The 19697-nt window shown below is 33.2% G+C and overlaps 1 protein-coding gene across 1 annotated transcript in view; it reads right to left on the bottom strand.

The window, feature by feature from the left end:
* Positions 1-3607: 3607 nt before the first annotated feature.
* RPAP3 (RNA polymerase II associated protein 3) overlaps positions 3608-19697 on the bottom strand; it is a 31244-nt gene continuing 15154 nt past the window's right edge. The window contains exons 8-17 of the mRNA XM_063075011.1: positions 19429-19554; positions 18335-18462; positions 15688-15809; positions 14301-14371; positions 14082-14183; positions 9870-10108; positions 8642-8828; positions 7721-7818; positions 7151-7251; positions 3608-4727 (exon numbers count right to left, since the gene is read on the bottom strand). Coding sequence (XP_062931081.1) covers positions 4642-4727; positions 7151-7251; positions 7721-7818; positions 8642-8828; positions 9870-10108; positions 14082-14183; positions 14301-14371; positions 15688-15809; positions 18335-18462; positions 19429-19554 — 1260 coding nt within the window. The 3' untranslated portion in view covers positions 3608-4641. The remainder of the gene's footprint in view (positions 4728-7150; positions 7252-7720; positions 7819-8641; positions 8829-9869; positions 10109-14081; positions 14184-14300; positions 14372-15687; positions 15810-18334; positions 18463-19428; positions 19555-19697) is intronic.

Genomic DNA, 19697 nt, shown 5'->3' with positions numbered 1-19697 from the left:
GGATGCCTGGTCAAAATGAGAGTTCTGCCTTACCAGGAATATATATTCAAATAATGCTCTGAGGTTTATATCTCAAATACAAAAGAAACGTGGTAGAGAGTTTCCCACACTTGACAACAATTCTAAAAATTTACATGACAGAAGCAATAATGTTATGCAGATGAAACTTCAAAAAACTTAATTCCACAGCATGCTTCTTACCAACATCTCCCTCTGTAGCCACCCTTCTCAGTCTGCTTTCTGTGCTCCTTTTCCAATCCCTCAAATGTGGATGTTACTCAGCCTTCTGTCCCAGTCACCCAGTCACCCTTCTCCTGATTCTACATTTCTCAAGTAATCTCATCCAATCCTGAGGCTTCACCTAAATGCTTTTTTCTCCCAAGCCCAAATCACCACCTGTAACCTATTTTGATGACCCAAATTGAAATTGAAAGGGGTCACAAATCCAACAGATCCCAAATTGAACCTTCCCCTTTCTCTCTCATCCCACCAAACATTCTACCTCCATTTATGGTGTCACCAACCGTGGTTTTTATTTCAGTGAATGCAACCACTGCCCTAGGAGAAAAAAATCTGTCCCTTAACACTTCCTTCTGCTTCTCACCTCCCACCCCCATGTCCAGTCCACACAGGATCACCAGGTTGTAGAAAGCAGGAAGCATTCACATTATGTTCCAGGGGTGCCATTCACAGACTACAATGTGAACGGATGCTTCCTGGAGTTATGCCCTGAATCTTGTGGCCCTGAATCCATTGCCAAATTTTGCCCATTCTAGTACTTCCTAAATATTTCTCCATTCTGATCACTTCTTTCCATCCTCATGGTTAGCCCTCTAGTTCAGGAAACCATAATCTCAGAATTACCCAAAAAGTCTTCTAACAAGTTTCCCTGCCTCCAGTGTCCCTACACAACTGTTCTTCCCATAGTAGCCAAAGTAAATTTTGTAAAATACAAATTTGAGGGTCACTCTCCTATATAAACCATCACTAGATCCCCAGTACCCTCAGGATAAAGTCCAAATGTCCTCTATGATCTCAGCTCTGCTTTCTTCCCCAGCCTCATTTCTTACCACTACCTAGCACCCCATTCTTTGCTCCAAATTAAACTTAAATTTTCCCAAACATGTACTTTGAATTGGCTATTGCTATTTCTTATGATCCCCTGGTATTACTTGTCATAGCATTTATTATACTACACAGCAAACCCTTGAACATGGGTTTAAACTGCATGGGTCCACTTATTCACAAATTTTTTTCAATAAATATACTGGAAAATTTTTGGTTAGCTATGTAATGAATCCATGACAAACTGTTAAGTAGCCTACTTAAGTACTGAACTACTACTTAAGTAACAACACAGTTCCCCACTCCACTGTCACAGCACTGTGGCAACAGTGGCAAGGCCGTGATCGGGGGGATGGGGGATGCACAAATGTACTTAAGTAGTAGTCAAGTAGTTAAGTTTTGGTGGAGTCGAAAGTTACACACGAATTTTTGACTGCGCAGAGGGTAGGCGCCCCTAACTCCCACATTATTCAAGAACCAACTATAGCTATTTGTTTGTATTCCTCCACGTCACTTTAAGCCTTGTGAGGAAAGAATCCATGTTGACTTTGCTCATTTTTGCATTTCCAGCGCCTAGCAGTGCCTGGCATTATTTGTGCACTCGACGAATATTTGTTAAGTTGATATATGAATTAACCAAACAGAATTTTCATTAACATTAAATTTTTTAATGTTACTTTAAACAAAACTCTAATAAAATCGAACATTAAGAAGGAATTGTAAAAAGGTAAAATAAGCCTTGATATTGTGTTTAGAAATGTTCTCTGTCAATCCAGATAATGGATTTGTAGGTTGGGAGTAATATCTTTCTCAAATGCATTAGCATGAATTGTTGAAATGGTGAGAACTTACTGAACTTAGTGCAAATAAAACAAAAGACTGAAAGCCAATAAATGATGGGCATGGTCTTCTGTCAACAATACAAAAATAACTAAGTCTTAAATGTTGCTATCAAGTTAAAAGATACAATTAATAGTGAATAACTGGATTTCTAGAAATAAATCACTTGGGACAGTACTGCTTTTGTTCCTTTATGACAATAAATAATATTACTATTATTAATAAAAATTACTGAGCACTAAGCACTGTATTAAACACTAGCAAGTATTAGCACATTTAATCTTTCTAAAAACCTTTAAGGTAGGCACTTATTAATAAATATTCTAATTTTATGTAAGAGAAAACTGAAGCTTAAAGAAGTTAAGCAATGTATCCAAATTCACAAGCTAGTCAAGTGCAACAGGTTGTATAATCAGGTCATTTGACCCCAAAACAACTCTATTAACCACTATAGTAAAGACTATACTTTATTCTACTCACTTCTAAGAAATGATAATTGAAATAATAACAACAACAATAACTTACTATACATCTGGCCCTGTTCCAAATGCAAAACCTGTAAATCTCTTTAACCCTCACAATCACCCAGTGAGGCAGAAAACTAGTAAACCCATTCTACAGATTAGGAAAGCAAAACATAGAAAAGTAACTGGTCTAATGCCCTAAAGCCAAGTGGATCCAGAATTCAAATGCAAGAAGTCTGACTCCAGAGTCTTTCATAACCACTATATGAAACTAGTAGTTAAGAAAAACCACTAGGAAAAACAGGCTAACATTAGAAATATTTTTTAAATGCATATTCTAAAGTAAATTTTGGGATCTGTACTTATTCAGATCACAGTCTCTACACAGGTAATATGACAAAAATATTGCAGCTTGGAATAGTTCAAATAGTTCTAGATTAAAAGTTAGAAGACTGCTTTGCCAGTTTTTAGTTCCATAATCATAGAATGAACATTTACTTTCTGAGCCTCCTTTTCTTATGTTAAAAATGACAATAGCACTACCTGCCCTGACTACCTTGTAAGTTTTTTCTAAGGATTATGTCTTCATCCATTTGGGCTGCTCTAACAAAATATCATAAATTAAGTACTTTATAAACAACAAAAACTTATTTATCACAGTTCTGGAGGCTAAGGAGTCCAAGATCAAGGCACTGGTAGATTAAGCTGGTGATGGCCCACTTTCTGGTTCACAGATGGCTCACTTCCTGATTCACAGATGGAAGGGGTAAATGAGCTCTCCAGGGCCTCTCATACAAGGGCATTAATCCTATTCATGAGGATTTCCCAAAGGCCCATATACCATCACCCTGGGGGTTAAGACTTCAACATATGAATTTTGAGGAGACATAAACATTATTCATTCACACCATAGAAAAAACTTTTTGGCCTTTGTAATGCTTTCCACATACTTTTGTGTCAACTTATTCATGACTTGAGAAAAACTCAATCATAAGTTATACATAAAAGGCTAAATTTCATTGCCTGTTTGTAGATCACAATACATTTAGCAAGGAATAAAGTTAATAAACTCTATCCTAAATGTATTGTAAAACATTCAGGCTATACAAATTATGATCATCTCAATAATTTTTCCCACAAACTGGGAATTATCTTTGTAAACAGATTCTGGTTATTTCCCAAGCAATTCATAAGCACAATAATACATATGATGGCAATAAAAATTACCAACAGAATAAAATAAAGTTTAAAATTTACTGTCTTACTGATGCTGATAACTATAGGATGGTGACCTAATACTGTTTAACAATTTGATAGTCTCTAAAATCAAGTTGGCTTTGCCAACATTTACAGTATGCTCAAAATTTGCTAGGCTGCTACACTGAACATTTACTCAACATGATTCCTGGGTAAAATTCAGTTAGACTTTACAAATATCAATTGAACACCTAACTACATGCAAAGGAACGTGCTAGATACTACGAACAGTACAGGGATGGGTAGAATACTAGCCCTACTTTCAAAAGCTTACAAACATCACAATCACATGTAACACATATACACAAGCTATATATGCTATTTATTACTTCAAACATTCCTAGATTAAACATTTTTAAATTCCTGTTTTAAGATTTTTTACACCTTGCTTTAGGTTAATCTTCCTTTAGTTGGCTTATAACACAGATATCATGACGGAAAAAACCTAACATTAAAACTTAAGGATACTGTGACTCTTCAATTAACCTATTTTAAAAAGTCTAGTTAAAAGTCTCCTTTCGACACAAATATTTAAAACACATATCTTGCAACTAAAAAATTTTATGCTAGTGAATTGGCACAATGATATTAAAAAGTTTTATAAGGAGACAATTTCATTATCTACTTAACTCCCTCTAGACAGATAAATTCATTCATATGCTAATGAAAGAGCATTGTTAGGCAATTACAAAAACTCACGAAAATAATGTTAAATTTACAGAGCACTGAAGGATGTATCTAAATTTAACATTGAAAATGACATAAAATAAAATATTGGTCCTTACGAATGTATCTCATTGTTTATATTTTTATTTTCAGAAAAGACTTATAGTCTACTTGAGTATATTTCTCACTAGTTAAATCATAATTCACTTTACAGTTAATTAACTTATATCCAAAGATAGTACTTTCCTGTATGATTTCATTTTAAAATGCAAAACAAAACACTTTATTTTCAGTAGGAAAAAAATTTACATATGAAAGTCAAAAACAATTATTTCAGTAAAAATGGAAATCAACCACCATATCTTTTCTTGAGTTCTTCAACAGAATTATTCTTCAATCCTGATTTGTCTATGTGATTGAATAACATATGCACAACTGAAAAAGAAAAAAAAAATTCTCCATTTTAATGTCATTTTTTAAAAAGTAAGAGAAATGTAAATTAAAGAGAGTTACTGATCTGTCAAATAAAAACTTTTTACTTTTTAAAGCAGAAATCAGGATTATTTATAAATTCTAATTCAGATATTTAAAAAGCCAAACTGAGAACAGAAAATTATACAGCAATCCAATGATGTTTCTTACCAGAATATTTTGCTTTAGCAGTACAAAATTTCCCCTACATCCTCAATGACATTAATCTTGCATATTAAACTTAACTCATTCTGTACCACCATAAAAATTTTTGCCCCATCTGTGTATCTACTTTTATTTACTTAATATTTTTATTTCAATTAACTGTTTTTCGAACTTATTTTATTTTAAAATAAAACTTTATATCACTACTATAAATTGAAAATTAACAAGATTAACATCTACAAAATCACAGCCAATAAACTAGTTATATGTTTTTATATTACATAAGAAAATAAAACAGATAACTACTAAAGATTAAAAAAAGATTTGCCCATGACTCATGCAAAATCATCTTTCTTACCACTGAGTGGTCCACCACACTCAATTCTTTGGAAAACATTGTTATAGTTCGTGCTTCTCAATATTAAAATTAGAGGACATTCTAACAGTTATCAACAATAATGGCAACAATAAAAGATTACAGCTAATATCTACCGAATGCTTAGTTACGTGCCAGAATCATTCTAAGTGCTTCCGTGTTTAACTCACAGTAGTGACCCAACCAAGACAGTACTGTTGGTAGGCAGTGTTAAAAGACAACTCATAATCTCTGAGTATACCTTGAACTTATCACATTAGACAAGAAATTCATTCATTCAAAACATTTATTCTGAGAGGTTATTATGTACTAGCACCGAGGCCTAGTGAACAAGGTGAGCAAAATTTGTGCTCTCATGGCACTTTCATTCTATTAGGGAGAAAGAAATGCATATAGGAAACATTGTCAGCTAGTACATCTTATGAAGAAAAATAAAGCAGGGTAAGAAGATAGAGTGTGATGGGGGTGGGTGGGAGGTGGGCAGTTCTTTTAACTAAGGCTGGTTAGTAGAGGTATCTCTGAGGTGACAGGAGGTGACAACTGAAGCAAGGTGAAGATATGTGGGAAGATGTTCCAGGCTGAGGGAGCAGCCAGATACAGTTTCCGAACTAAAACTAGTTTGGCAGTTATATTTAAAAAATACAAGTATAAAGCCAGTGTGGTGGGGCGGAATGATTGAAAAAAAGTGGTAGAATATGAGGTCAGAAGAGTAATAAGAAATAGTAGTACTTTTCAGAGATTTTAATAGATGTTTTTTGTTAAAGCAGAAACTTTTGGTTTAAACCCTCACCATTAAAAAAAAAAAATCTCAACTTGCATGTCCACTTCCCTAAGTACTATTTAAGACTATCTTTCTTAGTGATTCAGAATTACTCAGGGTCACTGCTAGAAACATTAAAAAAAGTAAGATCAGGGGCCCAAAGTATGTTTAGTATAGGAGATATGTGAAAATGGTACATGGAGTTTTTGCTAATTTTTAAAACTAAAAAACTGGCACTCTTGTATTTAAATGATTTTTCTCTTTTTCTTGAAATTGGAGTATAGCCCAAAACTCTGAGCAACTGAGATTTCTCCACAGTTTGATTTTACTTCAATTAGGGTTTCCCACTGACTCTTTATGACAAAGACTGAGATATGGGAATCAATACGGAATACAATTCTTCAGGCTCATCACCTGCCACTCTTTACCTCTTCACCCTACAATCCAGCCGCACCACAGTTTTCATTCTCGGAACTCAACTTGTTCTTTCCTGTTTCAGAACCTTTGCACACATCACTCCTTCAGTCTAAAACTCTCTTCCCCACCCATTCACCTAAGTGACTTCTTTGAGAATTCGGCTGAAAGCAAATAAACTCAAGGAAATTACCTCTCTCAGAACAGATTAGACTTCCCCTGTACACCGCGCCCAGTTACATGCTCCTGTGGCAGGGACTCTCTACATACTTTAGGACAGACAGTAAGAACTCATTGTGCCATTTACTGCATTTTCAAGCACAAGAGCTAAGACTATGGAACTGGACCCAGCTGGGTTCAAGTCTTGGGTCTGGCTTCCTAGCTACTTGACCTTGGTCAAGTTCCTTCACCTCTCTATGCCTTAGTTTCCTTCTTTGTAAAAGAAGAAACATAATAGTACTTACATCTCATAGTACTGTCAAAATTAACATGTATAATTTTAATTGCACTTTAATTGTAATTCAATTAATTGAATTATAATTAATTTATATTTAATTGTATATACCTTGTACACAGTAAACAGTCAATAAATGTTTGCTATCATTTGTTGAATGATTAAAGGAACATATAAGAATAAATAGACAGGGAAAAGCTCTCTTTCTTAGAACTTACTCTTTTTCTCAGATTCTGACATAAACATCACTGCCATATCAAACCTTTTTAGTTCAGAAAGTCTTTGTAAGATTTCAAACATGAGTGATGGCTTTTCTTTCCTGAAATAATCCAAATATAAAAACAAATGATTGGTTAAAAGTAGCTCATTTAATTCTGCTTACTAACACAATATTTCTAATCATACATACATAGGTCATTTTTCTTTTCTCTAGATAGTCTATATTTTAAGCGCCCAAATGAAGAGATTTATCAAGCCACCTGAAGAAATTATAATATTCTTAAATGAGAGCTCAGCACAGAAACTATTACTCTATTATAATACCCATCACTTCCACATCCTACTTTTCTCCACAAAAAAATTAAGTCCTTTTTCCTTCCATTTAAACTTTTCCCTCTTTTATTATTGTACTTTTCATCTCTTAACAGCTTCTATAACAGTAAAATTTACCAGAAAGCTAATTTTTCTATATACAAAGTATTAATATATCAAAGAGAATGAATTTCCCAAATCATTGAAAATAGCATAGCATTACAATATGAGAGTATAACTAAAAAAGTTTAACTTACTCAATGTAAAAGTCATGCAGAACTTTAATGATTTGGTTGAATACATCCGGATCTAGATTTTTCTGAAATAACTTCGGATACAAGGATGGTTCAATTTGCTTGGGAAAAATATAAATAGAAATTTAAATTATGGCAACATCCACATTTCACAAATTATTTACATAATAATTGCTTAGGCAAAAATAGTACAGAACTACTACTATGCATTAGTACTTAATAAATAATAATGGGGTCACATTCAAATGCAATTTTATAGAAGAATGAAAGTTAGAAGAACTGTGAGATAATCACTCTGTTCTAGTCAAAGAAAAAATCTCATGAACAGATGAAATATACCACCCCTAAGAAAGACAGGAAACTTGAGAGAGCTTTCAAAGAGCAATAAATATAACCAGAGATTTTAAAAAGCAGAATGACATGAGATAATATATTTAGAAGTTACTGCATACTGCATAATTATAGAGTGTTACTATCATTACACTGGAAAAAGATTAAGCTAATCAATTATTTCCTAAAATTTGATTCTTTTTCTTGGAGCAAACAAAAGCTCATTTTCAGGAGAATGCCTGCCTATACATTACAAGTATTGCTTGGCACATAGAAGGCACTCATATTGTAGCTTCCTTTCTCCATCTTGAAGGATGAAGGATTAATCTTAAGCTATGGTAAATGAAATTAGATTGTTATATTAGGCATCAGAATTTAACACAGATCCTATTTCCAAAGGAGAACATCAAAGTTCCCTGGTTGCATATATTTTTAAATGGTCTGGCTAGAGTGATGTACATATAAGGCAAGGGATAAAAGCATTTTCTACAATCATATTATACAAAAAGCAAATATAGCACTATTATTATGCAGTGACAAAAGAAGTTCTTTGACCTTTTAGTTACAACAGAAGCACTAGCTTCCTCTCCTTACCTTTAAATATTGATACATCATATCTGGAGAACTTTTCAGTTGTCTGAAATCAGATTCAAGCTGGAATGAGTTTGCAGGAACTGGAGGAAGAACAGTTGCGACAAACTGAGCAGATATTTGTTCCACCTCTGTAGCAATCTTCTCACTGAATGACTGACATACACCCTGCTTTAAATTGGCTTGAGGTCTGAAATATTTCAGAGGCATCAAACCAGTTAGAAAGAACTACAAATAGTCAAAGTTCAACAAAGAAAACATCAATAGAGATGTTTAAATTTCTCATTTTATTAATATTGCATTATTTGTATTCTACAAGTATTAAATTCTTTTGGCTAATAATATATGTACATTTTTGGAAAAATAAATTACGTCCTTTGAAATTTCCATGTGCTAGCTATGTAATGACTATTCTCATCTGTTGGGCAACTAGCTCAGCCACAATTTGAGTGCAACATTTCTATATATTCCATTACTGTGTCCCATACACTCACAACTCAGCCTTTCAAAAATCTGAATTATCACTTTCAAGATATTCCAAGAAAGAAGAAATGCCTGTTGTTTTTTTTTTAAAGAAAAAAGCTACCTATTAAAGAAAAAAGCTCCCACAATCCATGCTATTACTTTAAATAAAAGTACTACTAAAGTTCAACGTTTAAAAAAAAAAAATCTTTTAAAAGGTTTGTTAAGTGGCAATGTAAGAACATATAAAGTTTTGATAACCCAAAATAAACCTAATTAGTCTATATTTCCTATATTCATATCATTAAGAAAACACATGTGAACTGTTTTTTTAAATTCTAAACAAAATTTAATGAGCCCACAATAGTCTTAAATATTGAGTGGAATAATGGTAATGTCTAAATTCTACATTTTTATAAAGCTTCCTTTTAAAAATTAAAATTTTTGCTGAATTAAAAAGTGAAACATATACACTGAAGTTCTAGAAAAGAAAATGAGCAAAATCAATTTGTTCAAGACACTTTCTCATCATCACTAAACCATCTTAAATTCCCCACTATGGTAAAGGAATAGTGATCATTCCTTACGCAAAATATTTCTCACACTAAGTACAAATTTAAAAAAAACAAAAAAAACTAGAACCTGAAGTTACACAGTTCAAAAAATTAGGTTGATGAATAACAAATCAGAAGTCTTCTCAGTAACACCAGTTTTCTAGTAGAATTACCACCATTCTAAATGATTATTAAATAACAGTATTTCTACTCACTGCAGGGCTGAAGTATCACTTGTTTCTTCTATTTTCAATACTTTTGCTCTTGGAGTATCACTTGTGGGCAAAAGGTCACCTTGGCTTGAATTCTTCTTAGTTGTAGTGCCTGTGGCTCCTATCACATTTGCTAGATTAATAGAATTACTCTCTGGAGCAGCAGCAGTAGTGCTATGTGGAACATCCATAGTTTGTATCAAGTTACCAATTTCTTCAATAATAACCTTCTTGAGTGGTTTCTAAAACAGTTAAAATCAATTCTTTAAATAAACATATTAAAGGTTTCCTATTTTAGGGTTGCAAGTTAAAAGGCTGCAGTGTTCTTATAGCTAATATCCCAGTTAAAAGTAAATTCAATGTCTAGGCAGGAATCATATCCTGTCTGAGACTACAAAGTATAAAAGGCTGTGCATAGCACCTAGGTCTAAATGGGGGAGAGAGACACGTAAATATAAATAATTACAAGGCAATGGGTATGTATAAAAGGCAAAAGCACAAAATGCTAAGAGAACACAGAAAAGAAGATAAACATTGGCATGAGGGACACCTTCACAGGAAAAGGCACAAGAATGGCAAAGTGGACGGGTGCGGCACAGTCAGTGGAAGATGAGGAGCCCATTGGGGCTGGTGCAAGGGAAGGAGTGCTGGAGACAACGCCTGAAAGGCTGTTTGAAGACAGCCTAAAAAGAGACTGTGTGCCATGTCAAGGAGTTTGGACTTTATTTTAGAGGCAAAAAAGCAAAGAAAACATAAGACCAAACCAACAGCAGTACTATGGGCTCACTGAAGGCCAATAGAACAAGCAGACAATAACCAGCATTATATATGAAACAGACTAACAATAAAACCTAAGTACATCCTCTAAATATGTAGCAGTTGGATAAAACCAGCCTAGGATTAAATAATATTCACAAATTTGGTAAGAGTTAACCACAACGGTTTCTCAATTTAATAAAATAAATGGCATTCACTGCTTATTTCGATCATTACATGTGTCAAATATCTTCAATTTCTTCTTAAGTTTACATGCAGTATTATATTTAATAAAATATAACAATATTCTTCACTATATTGTCATACCAAACACACAGAAATACACTGAGGAGCCATTGTTCCACCAGGAATATTGAAAACGAAACAGGTAAGAAGAGCTCCTTTTTTAAAATTTGCACATACTGATAACAGTTGCAGCTATGTAACAGAAAATGGGAGTTCGCTTTCTCTGTTTTTACATATGTTTAAAATTTAATTTTAAAAGAAGAGAAAATACTTTCCTCAATGTACTCCAAGTGTGCATTCCAACTGTATAGTTGAATTATAAATCAAAAAGTTGTACATATAAAAACTTTTGACACACATGTTAAACTCAATGTTAAAACCTGGTATTCTATTAACACACCTAAGATAGGCCCAATGATAACAACTGGGTGTTACTGGATGAATGTATATAAATGAAAAGCTACAAGCAAACTTGTAACAGAATCCTGTCAGCAGTTCTATTTTAAAGAATAATCATGTTAAGACCTTTGCTTTTTGCTAAGAACTGTATCAGCAACAGTTTTCTATGAAGATATTGGCTAAGAATGAACAGGTAGTTAGTGTTAAGAAATAGTATTTGACAAGCAATAATATGAATTAAATCAGTATGGTCCCATTGAAAACCAAACACTTTCATTGACAACAGATGTGTAAAAATGATCTTAATTAATAAATTCCCTAACAGACGGTCTGTTAAGTGAAGACCAGTGGGTCCTGAGAGCTGCCGATGGCCACTGATGATAATCAGGAGGAACTGAGGGAGACAGGGGACTGCTGGTAACAGGAGTAACTACAAAGGATACCACTATAGAAAGGATTTAAGAAAATATGAAAAGTTCAATTCATTCCTTTTCTAAAATTAAGACTCAGAAGCATAACATTTTATTTAGCTCTATATTACGGGCATTTCAAGAAAAAGAAGAGAAAATAAGAACAAAGAGAAAGAAAGAAAGAGAAAGAGGGACCAAGGAGAAAGGTGAAGTTTTGACATGGGAAACAGAAAATGAAAAAAAGTAAATAAAATAAAATATTTTAGTAGAGACTAAAGGATCAGGAAAAACTATCTTTTACCACCACCCTATCAGGGAATGAACCCCAGGCCCCAGCTGACCTACATCTATCTCTGCTCTCCTATACTCTCTCTACAGAAGGTTTGCTAAAAGTACTCCCGGGCTGCAAGTCCTTGAAGCAGATTACCCTAGCCTACCCTCTCACTTTAACCATAGGACTCTCCCTCCACTTTCTGTGGCCTTCCTTTCTTTCCTGACCACTTTTTTTTTTTTTAATTTTATTTTGTCGATATACATTGTGGCTGATTACTTTCCTGACCACTTTTTCCAGTGACCAGTGGTCTCTCAAATGTGATTGAAAAGGAAATTTACATTTGCTTCACCTGAAATCACCTTAGCATTTACGCACAGTATTTTCTTTGATATAAACTAATCTGTGAGTTATTCTCAATTTAAGGAGAAAGGGTAAGGATAACACAGGGATTAGGTAACGTGCTGGAGACTGAAAAGGTTATAAAGTGGGGCTCAAATCAAGTCTTAAAAGCATTATACCAAACTGCTACCTTCTACTTTTTTTAAATGATGCCCACATTTTTATCATAGAGAACTATTACAAAAATAAAAAGCAATTTTTTTCCCTTCCCACTAGGATAGTAACTTTGTTTGTGTTGGAACATTTACAGAATGGTTTACCCCTGATCTCTCACTTTATAGAGGTGTTTTGTTTTGAGATACCGCCATAAAAGATCTAAATTTATGCTGCACTTTCACAATTATTAACATAAATTGATTTCTAAAGTGAAGGAGAAAAGAACCCAACAAATTTGTAAAAGCTGCTTAGGGTATATTGGTCACAGGACATTACATATACAAATATTTGACTTAGCACATGACAATGCCTTTATAATCATGAACAGCAACATTTAACAATGGCTTTTTTTAAACCTGTGAATTCATTTTTGTGTAGAAGTCTTATAAAGATGTAAAGTTTAAATCACACTTAAACATTTAATTACCTTTACTGCAAAAATATAGCAAATGAATACATGAAAATATAATGTATGAAAGCAACTAGATTTATGCCTGGCACACAAAATACATGAAAGCAGTATTATCCCAGAAAATCCAAGAATACAGTCTCAATAAGAACACTGGAAAATTATTAAACTAAGGAATCTTCTACCTGCTATTAACCTGAAATACAAACGTAGCAAAACAAACTTTCTTTGTCTTGCTTTGTTCCTTTATAAAAGGAGGATAAAATACCTGCTCCTACTGCCTTATAAAATTATTTATATTAAAGGACCATCCATGCATAACAGTTACTTCTAGGGGGCAGGAGGAAGATCTTGATCAGTAAGGAGCACATAGGGAAGTTTTTAAGGACTCATATCTTTCAATCTTCTGACCTGGTTGGTGTTTTCATGGGTGTTCACTTTATAATTATTCTTTAAATCTTAATTTGTTTTGTGTACTTTTCTGCATGTACTTTATATTTCATAACTTATATACATGTACACTAAAAGTACCATGTAAATGTCAGAAGTTACCATAGAGTCACATCATATATATACTTGCCTTTTGAATTCAACCTTAGAGGTTCAACACAGAACAAACTGCTAAAATTCACGCCAGCTACTCTTTGTTCCAATATTGCAGGAAAAAAACTGGCCTTGTTAGACTTAATGAGAAGCAGTACACTATAAACAAAATAATGTGCATGTATATTTTTAAGGATAATTTTGCCTATACTAGATTTCTGCTTTAAGTGCTCATTTTAGAGCTAATCCCTCACAAGATGCAAGGCTACTGTAATAAAAACTCAACCTCACAAAAAAATAGTAATTACAATTAAACAAAAACACTTAATTACTACAAAATGTAAAGTTGCTTCAAATTGTTTTAATATATGTAGAAATATCTAAACTTACAGTATTAAATTAAAAGTCACTTAAAAAGTTACCCCAGAACTCTAAACATCTGAATTTTGCCCAATTTTATTATGTCAATGATCCTAAGTATTTTGTAAAATTTTAAAAATGGCCCCAAGAAGAGCTTTCCACATTTCTCTTAACAGTTTATTAATTCAACAGTTTGTGTCCAATTCTATTTATATAAAACTGATATTTAAATGGTAAGGAAAAAATAAAAGTCCTTTACTTACAGTTGATCCAAGATGAGGTGGATTATCAATGGGTTTTATTACATTTTGTCTTTGTGTGGAATCGAGAAAGACATCATCCCAGTGTCCTTTCTCAATTAATTCCTTTAAAATAAATTAGTGATCATAACTATCAAAATAGTCTCAAGCTAATTCTGCAATATATAAATGTGTTTAAGTTTCAGAATATATGATCATAGTTTGGTGAAAAGAATACACTACCTTTTTAATTTTGGAAAGTTCAGTTACTGCTTGTTTATTTCCAGGTTCCAGAAGTAAAACAGTTTCAAAATCTAAAGAGAATTTTTAAAAAACATAAAAAAGGAGTCAAAATACTTTATGGAGTTCAAGGCATGATACATCTCATTTTTATCTCAGTTTTACATAGACTAGCAGAAAAGAGGTGAACAATAATAACAATGAGTTTTATTCCAGTTGTTTTATATGAATTTTCATGTAATCCTCACTACTATCCCACTTTACAGATGATACAACTAAGGCCTACAGGTCATCTCACACTGTTAACAAATGACAGAGTAACTCACCAAACGTGAGTTAGAAGAACTAAGAGCATCTAAGAGAATTCCATACAATGTAACATTATTCAGCCTTAAAAAGGAATGAAATTTTGATACATGCTACAACATGGATGCACCTTGAAGACATGCTAAGTTAAATAAGCCAGTCACAAAAGGACAAATAGTGTATGATTCCACTTACTGGTGGTATCTAGAATAGTCAAATTCATAGACAAAGTAGAATGGTCATTACAGGGACTTGGGAGAGGAGAATGAAGAGTTATTGTTTAACAGGTACATAGTTTTAGAACGGGAAGATGACAAACTTCTGGAGATGGACAGTGGGGATGGTTGCACAACTGTATAAATGCACTTAATGCCACTGAACTATATGCTATCAAATGGCTAGAATAGTAAATTTAATGTTATGTATATTTTACCATAGTGAAGAAAAACAGTCATGGGCTGCAGCTAAAGACAGGCTTAGGGAGAAAATGCCAGATTTAAATGCACATATCAGAAAAGAAGAAAGACTGAAAATCAATTATCTAAGTACTGATCTCAAAAAGTTAGAAAAATAGCAAATTAAACCCAAAGAAAGTTGAAGAAATAAAATAAAGAGCAGAAATAAGCAAAAGAGAAAACATGCAAGAGAACCAAGTTGCTTCTTTGAAAGACTAATAAAACAAATACTTAAAGGACAAGATCATAGAAAAATAAGGGGAAAAACAAGGAATAAAAAGGAGCATCACTACAGATCTCACATTATCCTCTATCCCCTACCTGATTCCCTTCCTTTTCTTCTCATTCTTGCCTTTTCCTTCCTTTTTTTAATTCTCATCTATAATTCAAATTTTTCATTAACTTTGATCAGCAATTAGCCAGAGTGCATTGTATGTTATTAAAGTAAAAGATATTCAGGTGCACTATGGAAACTGCATTCCTTCAAACCTATTCACAATCCAAGCTACAGAAAGAAAATGCACTTCTCTTAGTTCAGTGTCCTTGAACCACAGGAAAGCTACAAAAATCTCTGCTTCTATAACTTGGGAGTCTCATCAGACTGAGTGCCAGTTGTTATAAAGTCTTACCTTGTTTGGCCTCATTTAGCTTTCCCAAAAATGTTCTCGCAGTTCCTCTTCTGGCAAAAGCTTTAGAATATGAGCCATCTAATAAAATAGCTTGTGTACAGTCTTTTTCAGCTTCTTCATATCTATTAACATAATAAAATTACCTACTGAAAAAAGGCAGCTTACAGAAAAAGTCATATAAACTAAGTTTCTAATTTAAAAAATACGTACATAATTTCAATTATCAACTCCCAAATCTGTGTTTGAGGGTAAGGACTAATTTTTTAACTTTTCACTCTCACCAAACAAATCTTGGAATCACCTGGTAAGGAGGGAGAAGGTAACAGATTAAGGGAAAGTCAGGAAGGCGTCTGCTGGAAAGATGAAATTAATGATGGTAAAGTCTGAGTAGGGCAGACAAAACACCACCACTGCTGGCAGCCTACCTCCTCTCTAACCCTCAGTATGCAGAGGTACTACATTACAATTATAACTGGTATCAGTGTTCTAATAAAACTTCATTAACAATCGCCCACTGTATACATCACCCGAGGAAAAACAACCCATACAAAACTTAGGACTTGCTATGTATGTAACGGCATATCATCTGATACTGTGCATAAATTCTAGTCATCCATGCAACTGGCAATCAATTTAGACTTAACCAGGTTCTGCCCTACAATAACAAAGAGCAAAGAAGAGATAAAAGAAAATTTAAAAATAAAAAACACAACAAAACTTGAGACCTTCGTATATATCAAAATGACATTAATGAGTTATTATTAATTTATTAGGAGGAAGAATGGTATTGTGGTTATGTATGAAATACCCTTTTCTTCAGGGATGAAATATCCTATCTGAATTTTGCTTAATAATAATTCAGGGGGGAAAAGTGAAACAAATATGACCAAAAAAAGGTATAGCTTGTTAAAACTAGATGATGGGTACATGGGCTTATTATACTGCTTTCATGAAAATCTGAAGTTACATAAGAATATTTTTTTTAAAAAAATCTCCTGTGATTACGTTCTCCCACAGGTCTCAATGAATACCATCCTACCCTCAAAACAAGACCTCATATGAACGAAATCAGAATTTCTAATAAACACCCTTGATTTCTTTACTTCACTTTCCAGGAAGAGAAAAAGAATATGTTTGTGTGCCCATGCCCCTATCAATATATTTTCTATTTGCCTGATTATATCATTCAAGATACATGCGTGGCCCCCACACTTTTCAGGATAAAGTCAAACTCGTTTGCACAGCAGAAAGTCAGGAGCTTGCCTGACTCTCTGGTCTTCTCTCTGCCACTGTCCCCTGCATAACATCCAGAATATGGACCACTCACCTCCTCCAAGAGGTGCCATGAACTTTCCCACTCCCATGTCTCTGAACCTGTACTAGGACACTCAACCTGTTTTTTCACCTCACTAACTCATACTACTCCTTTATATCTCAGTTTGGTTTGAACTCCTTCAAGATGCTTTCCCTGAATTCTCCTACCTGGACTCAGTCTATGTCAGTGTTCTTCCCACCCCACACTCACATAGCATATGTCCCTCATAGCATTATCATGGTGTATTCTCATAATTATTGATTTCCTTTTCTGTCTCTCCTTCCAAACTTCAAGTTTCTTAAAAACAACTCTATATTTAATATCTGTACACTTAATACTTTCCACGGTACCTAACAACACCTGATACATTTCAGCTGAATAAATGTTTGCTAAGTAAATCAGAAAACTTCCAAACACCCTAATTCAAAGAAAATTTAGAAGATAAAAGTTTAGGAAGCCATGTTAATTGCATACGCAAAAATTCTATTGTGCAGGTAAAGAAAATCCAACAATTATTCTAAAAATCTGAAGTTTCCACACAGGTAAGAGGAGCATTATTCTTTGGCAATGGACGCATGTATGTCCTTTAAAATTGTTAGATGTCACTTGTGCACTCCATGTGTAAACTGAACTTAGAAAAATTCAATCTATAAACACCTTTTAGATGGTGGGAGAAAAAGACAAACTAATCAAAACTATAAATAATAAAGAGGATTAGTGCAGAAAACATAATAATCCCCATCTAGCTACTTAGCACCTGAATTTCTTCTGACGTTCAGTTAGGTCCACTTGCCCTAGCTCTACTCCAGCTCTAGTGTCAATCTAATCCCTAATCAGCATTAAGTGAACCCTCTGCTAAATCAAGTCTCAGTCTGGTTCCAAATCTAGCAACCAAGATTCTAGCCACCAAAAAAAAAAAAAAAAAAGATAAAGTGCATAAGCAGCAGTTACAGTGATAGCAGTTGCCTTTTGTTATACATGTATATGAAAACACTTCCAGATAAGACTATGCCCAAAGGGTTCTATGGTTAAAAATAATTTTTAAGCCAACGATCCAGAATAACACACATAAGCAACTAGAGAAGTGTTAAACTGTATAATGACCAACTATCAAAAGTAGGAAAATATTAACAAGAATATTTACTGAACATGTACTATGTGCCTGGTACTATGCCACACATACATGTACATACACACACTAACTTTTTTTCCCTCTCATTTAACTTTAATGCTCAAGAGTAAATAAACTAAATTTTAATTTACTGGTTAGCTAATATGCCAATTTATGGTAAATTTTCACCCTAAAAGCTTTCAAATGTAACCAGTACTTACTTCTGAATCTTCAGATAGGCCATTGCTCTGTTAGCTGGAAGAAGGGCATTAGCGCCATCTGCTGCTATTCCTCTAGTATAGCATTCAATTGCTCTTTCATACTTCCCCTCTTTGAAAAATCCATTCCCCTATTATTTTGGAGAGAATTATGGAGAAGAATCAAGAAATATGCAAAAAATTCAACTGAATTCAAATCTTAAGAAACACTACAAGCATATTCATCAGTATTATACCAGTAATTAAAGTATATTTTAATTGTTAAAAATCTAGTCCATGCTTTAAAATCTGTTTGGGTTGGTTTTTATAATGATTTTATTCCCTTTTCAAAACTATAAAGGAAAAATATGTATGATACTATATTATATTACTTTACAGCATTCACAATTATTCTACTAACTATTATACAAAGCTTAAATTTAAAAAAACATTTTAATAAAGGCCCAAATAATATACTAAGTCTTTAGTACATTAGAAGCTGTACAAAATAATTTGTAACTCGAATAATTTTTGTGAAAGAATACAGTGGCGAAACTGTATAACCTACTCTTCAGTAACATTAATATGCCTAAATATAGGATAAATTGAATTGCATTGAAATGTGTATGCCAGATTTCACTGTAACATTTATTTATAATCAGTCAGACATATCACAACCAGTAATCATTCCACACGTATTTAGGGGTTCATGAAAGGCTAAAAATATAAAAATTAAATCTCAACTCAGGATTTTAAAGGAATTTCAATCAGAAATGGTGCAGTGTGAATTAATTAAAAAAACATTATAAGAATGAAATGTAATTTCTATGTTAAATTTATAACCATCTGTATGTAAATATATGTTGAAACACTTGAAAGTAGTTTGTTCCCTAAACAAACATTTCTATAATTATGTTTTCTAAAAATTTATGTATCGTCATCAATTACTCAAATTTTGAATTAGTAGGCTCCAGAGGTTTTAATGTATTTAATTCCAGCGCCTACTAAAGAGAATCTTAATATTAGAGAAGACAGAAACCTAACTGACATACACAAAACTATAAGTAATACACTCAGCAAAACACTATACATTATATGTTGGAATCCCTTTGGATTACCAGATCTTTCTCTGAAATAGCCTGCTGCTTATTCTGTTGTTCTTCAATTTGTTTTTTCTCTCCTTCAGTTGGCTTAATCAATATGTCATCTTCCTTTGGGTATGAGTTTTCTTTGGATGTTAAAGCCTAGGAGACATAGCAGTCAACTAAAATAAAACAAGTAATGCAAATGCATACATATTTGCTTTTAAATGTAAATTACTCAAATATATGAGAACTTCTGCCACATTTCAAATTAATACTTGAAATAAACTTTTCTACTCTAAATT

The sequence above is a fragment of the Cynocephalus volans genome, chromosome 12 (assembly GCF_027409185.1).
Source record: "Cynocephalus volans isolate mCynVol1 chromosome 12, mCynVol1.pri, whole genome shotgun sequence".
NCBI classification, from domain to species: Eukaryota; Metazoa; Chordata; class Mammalia; order Dermoptera; family Cynocephalidae; genus Cynocephalus; species Cynocephalus volans.
This window is presented reverse-complemented; position numbering and strand designations above follow the sequence as displayed.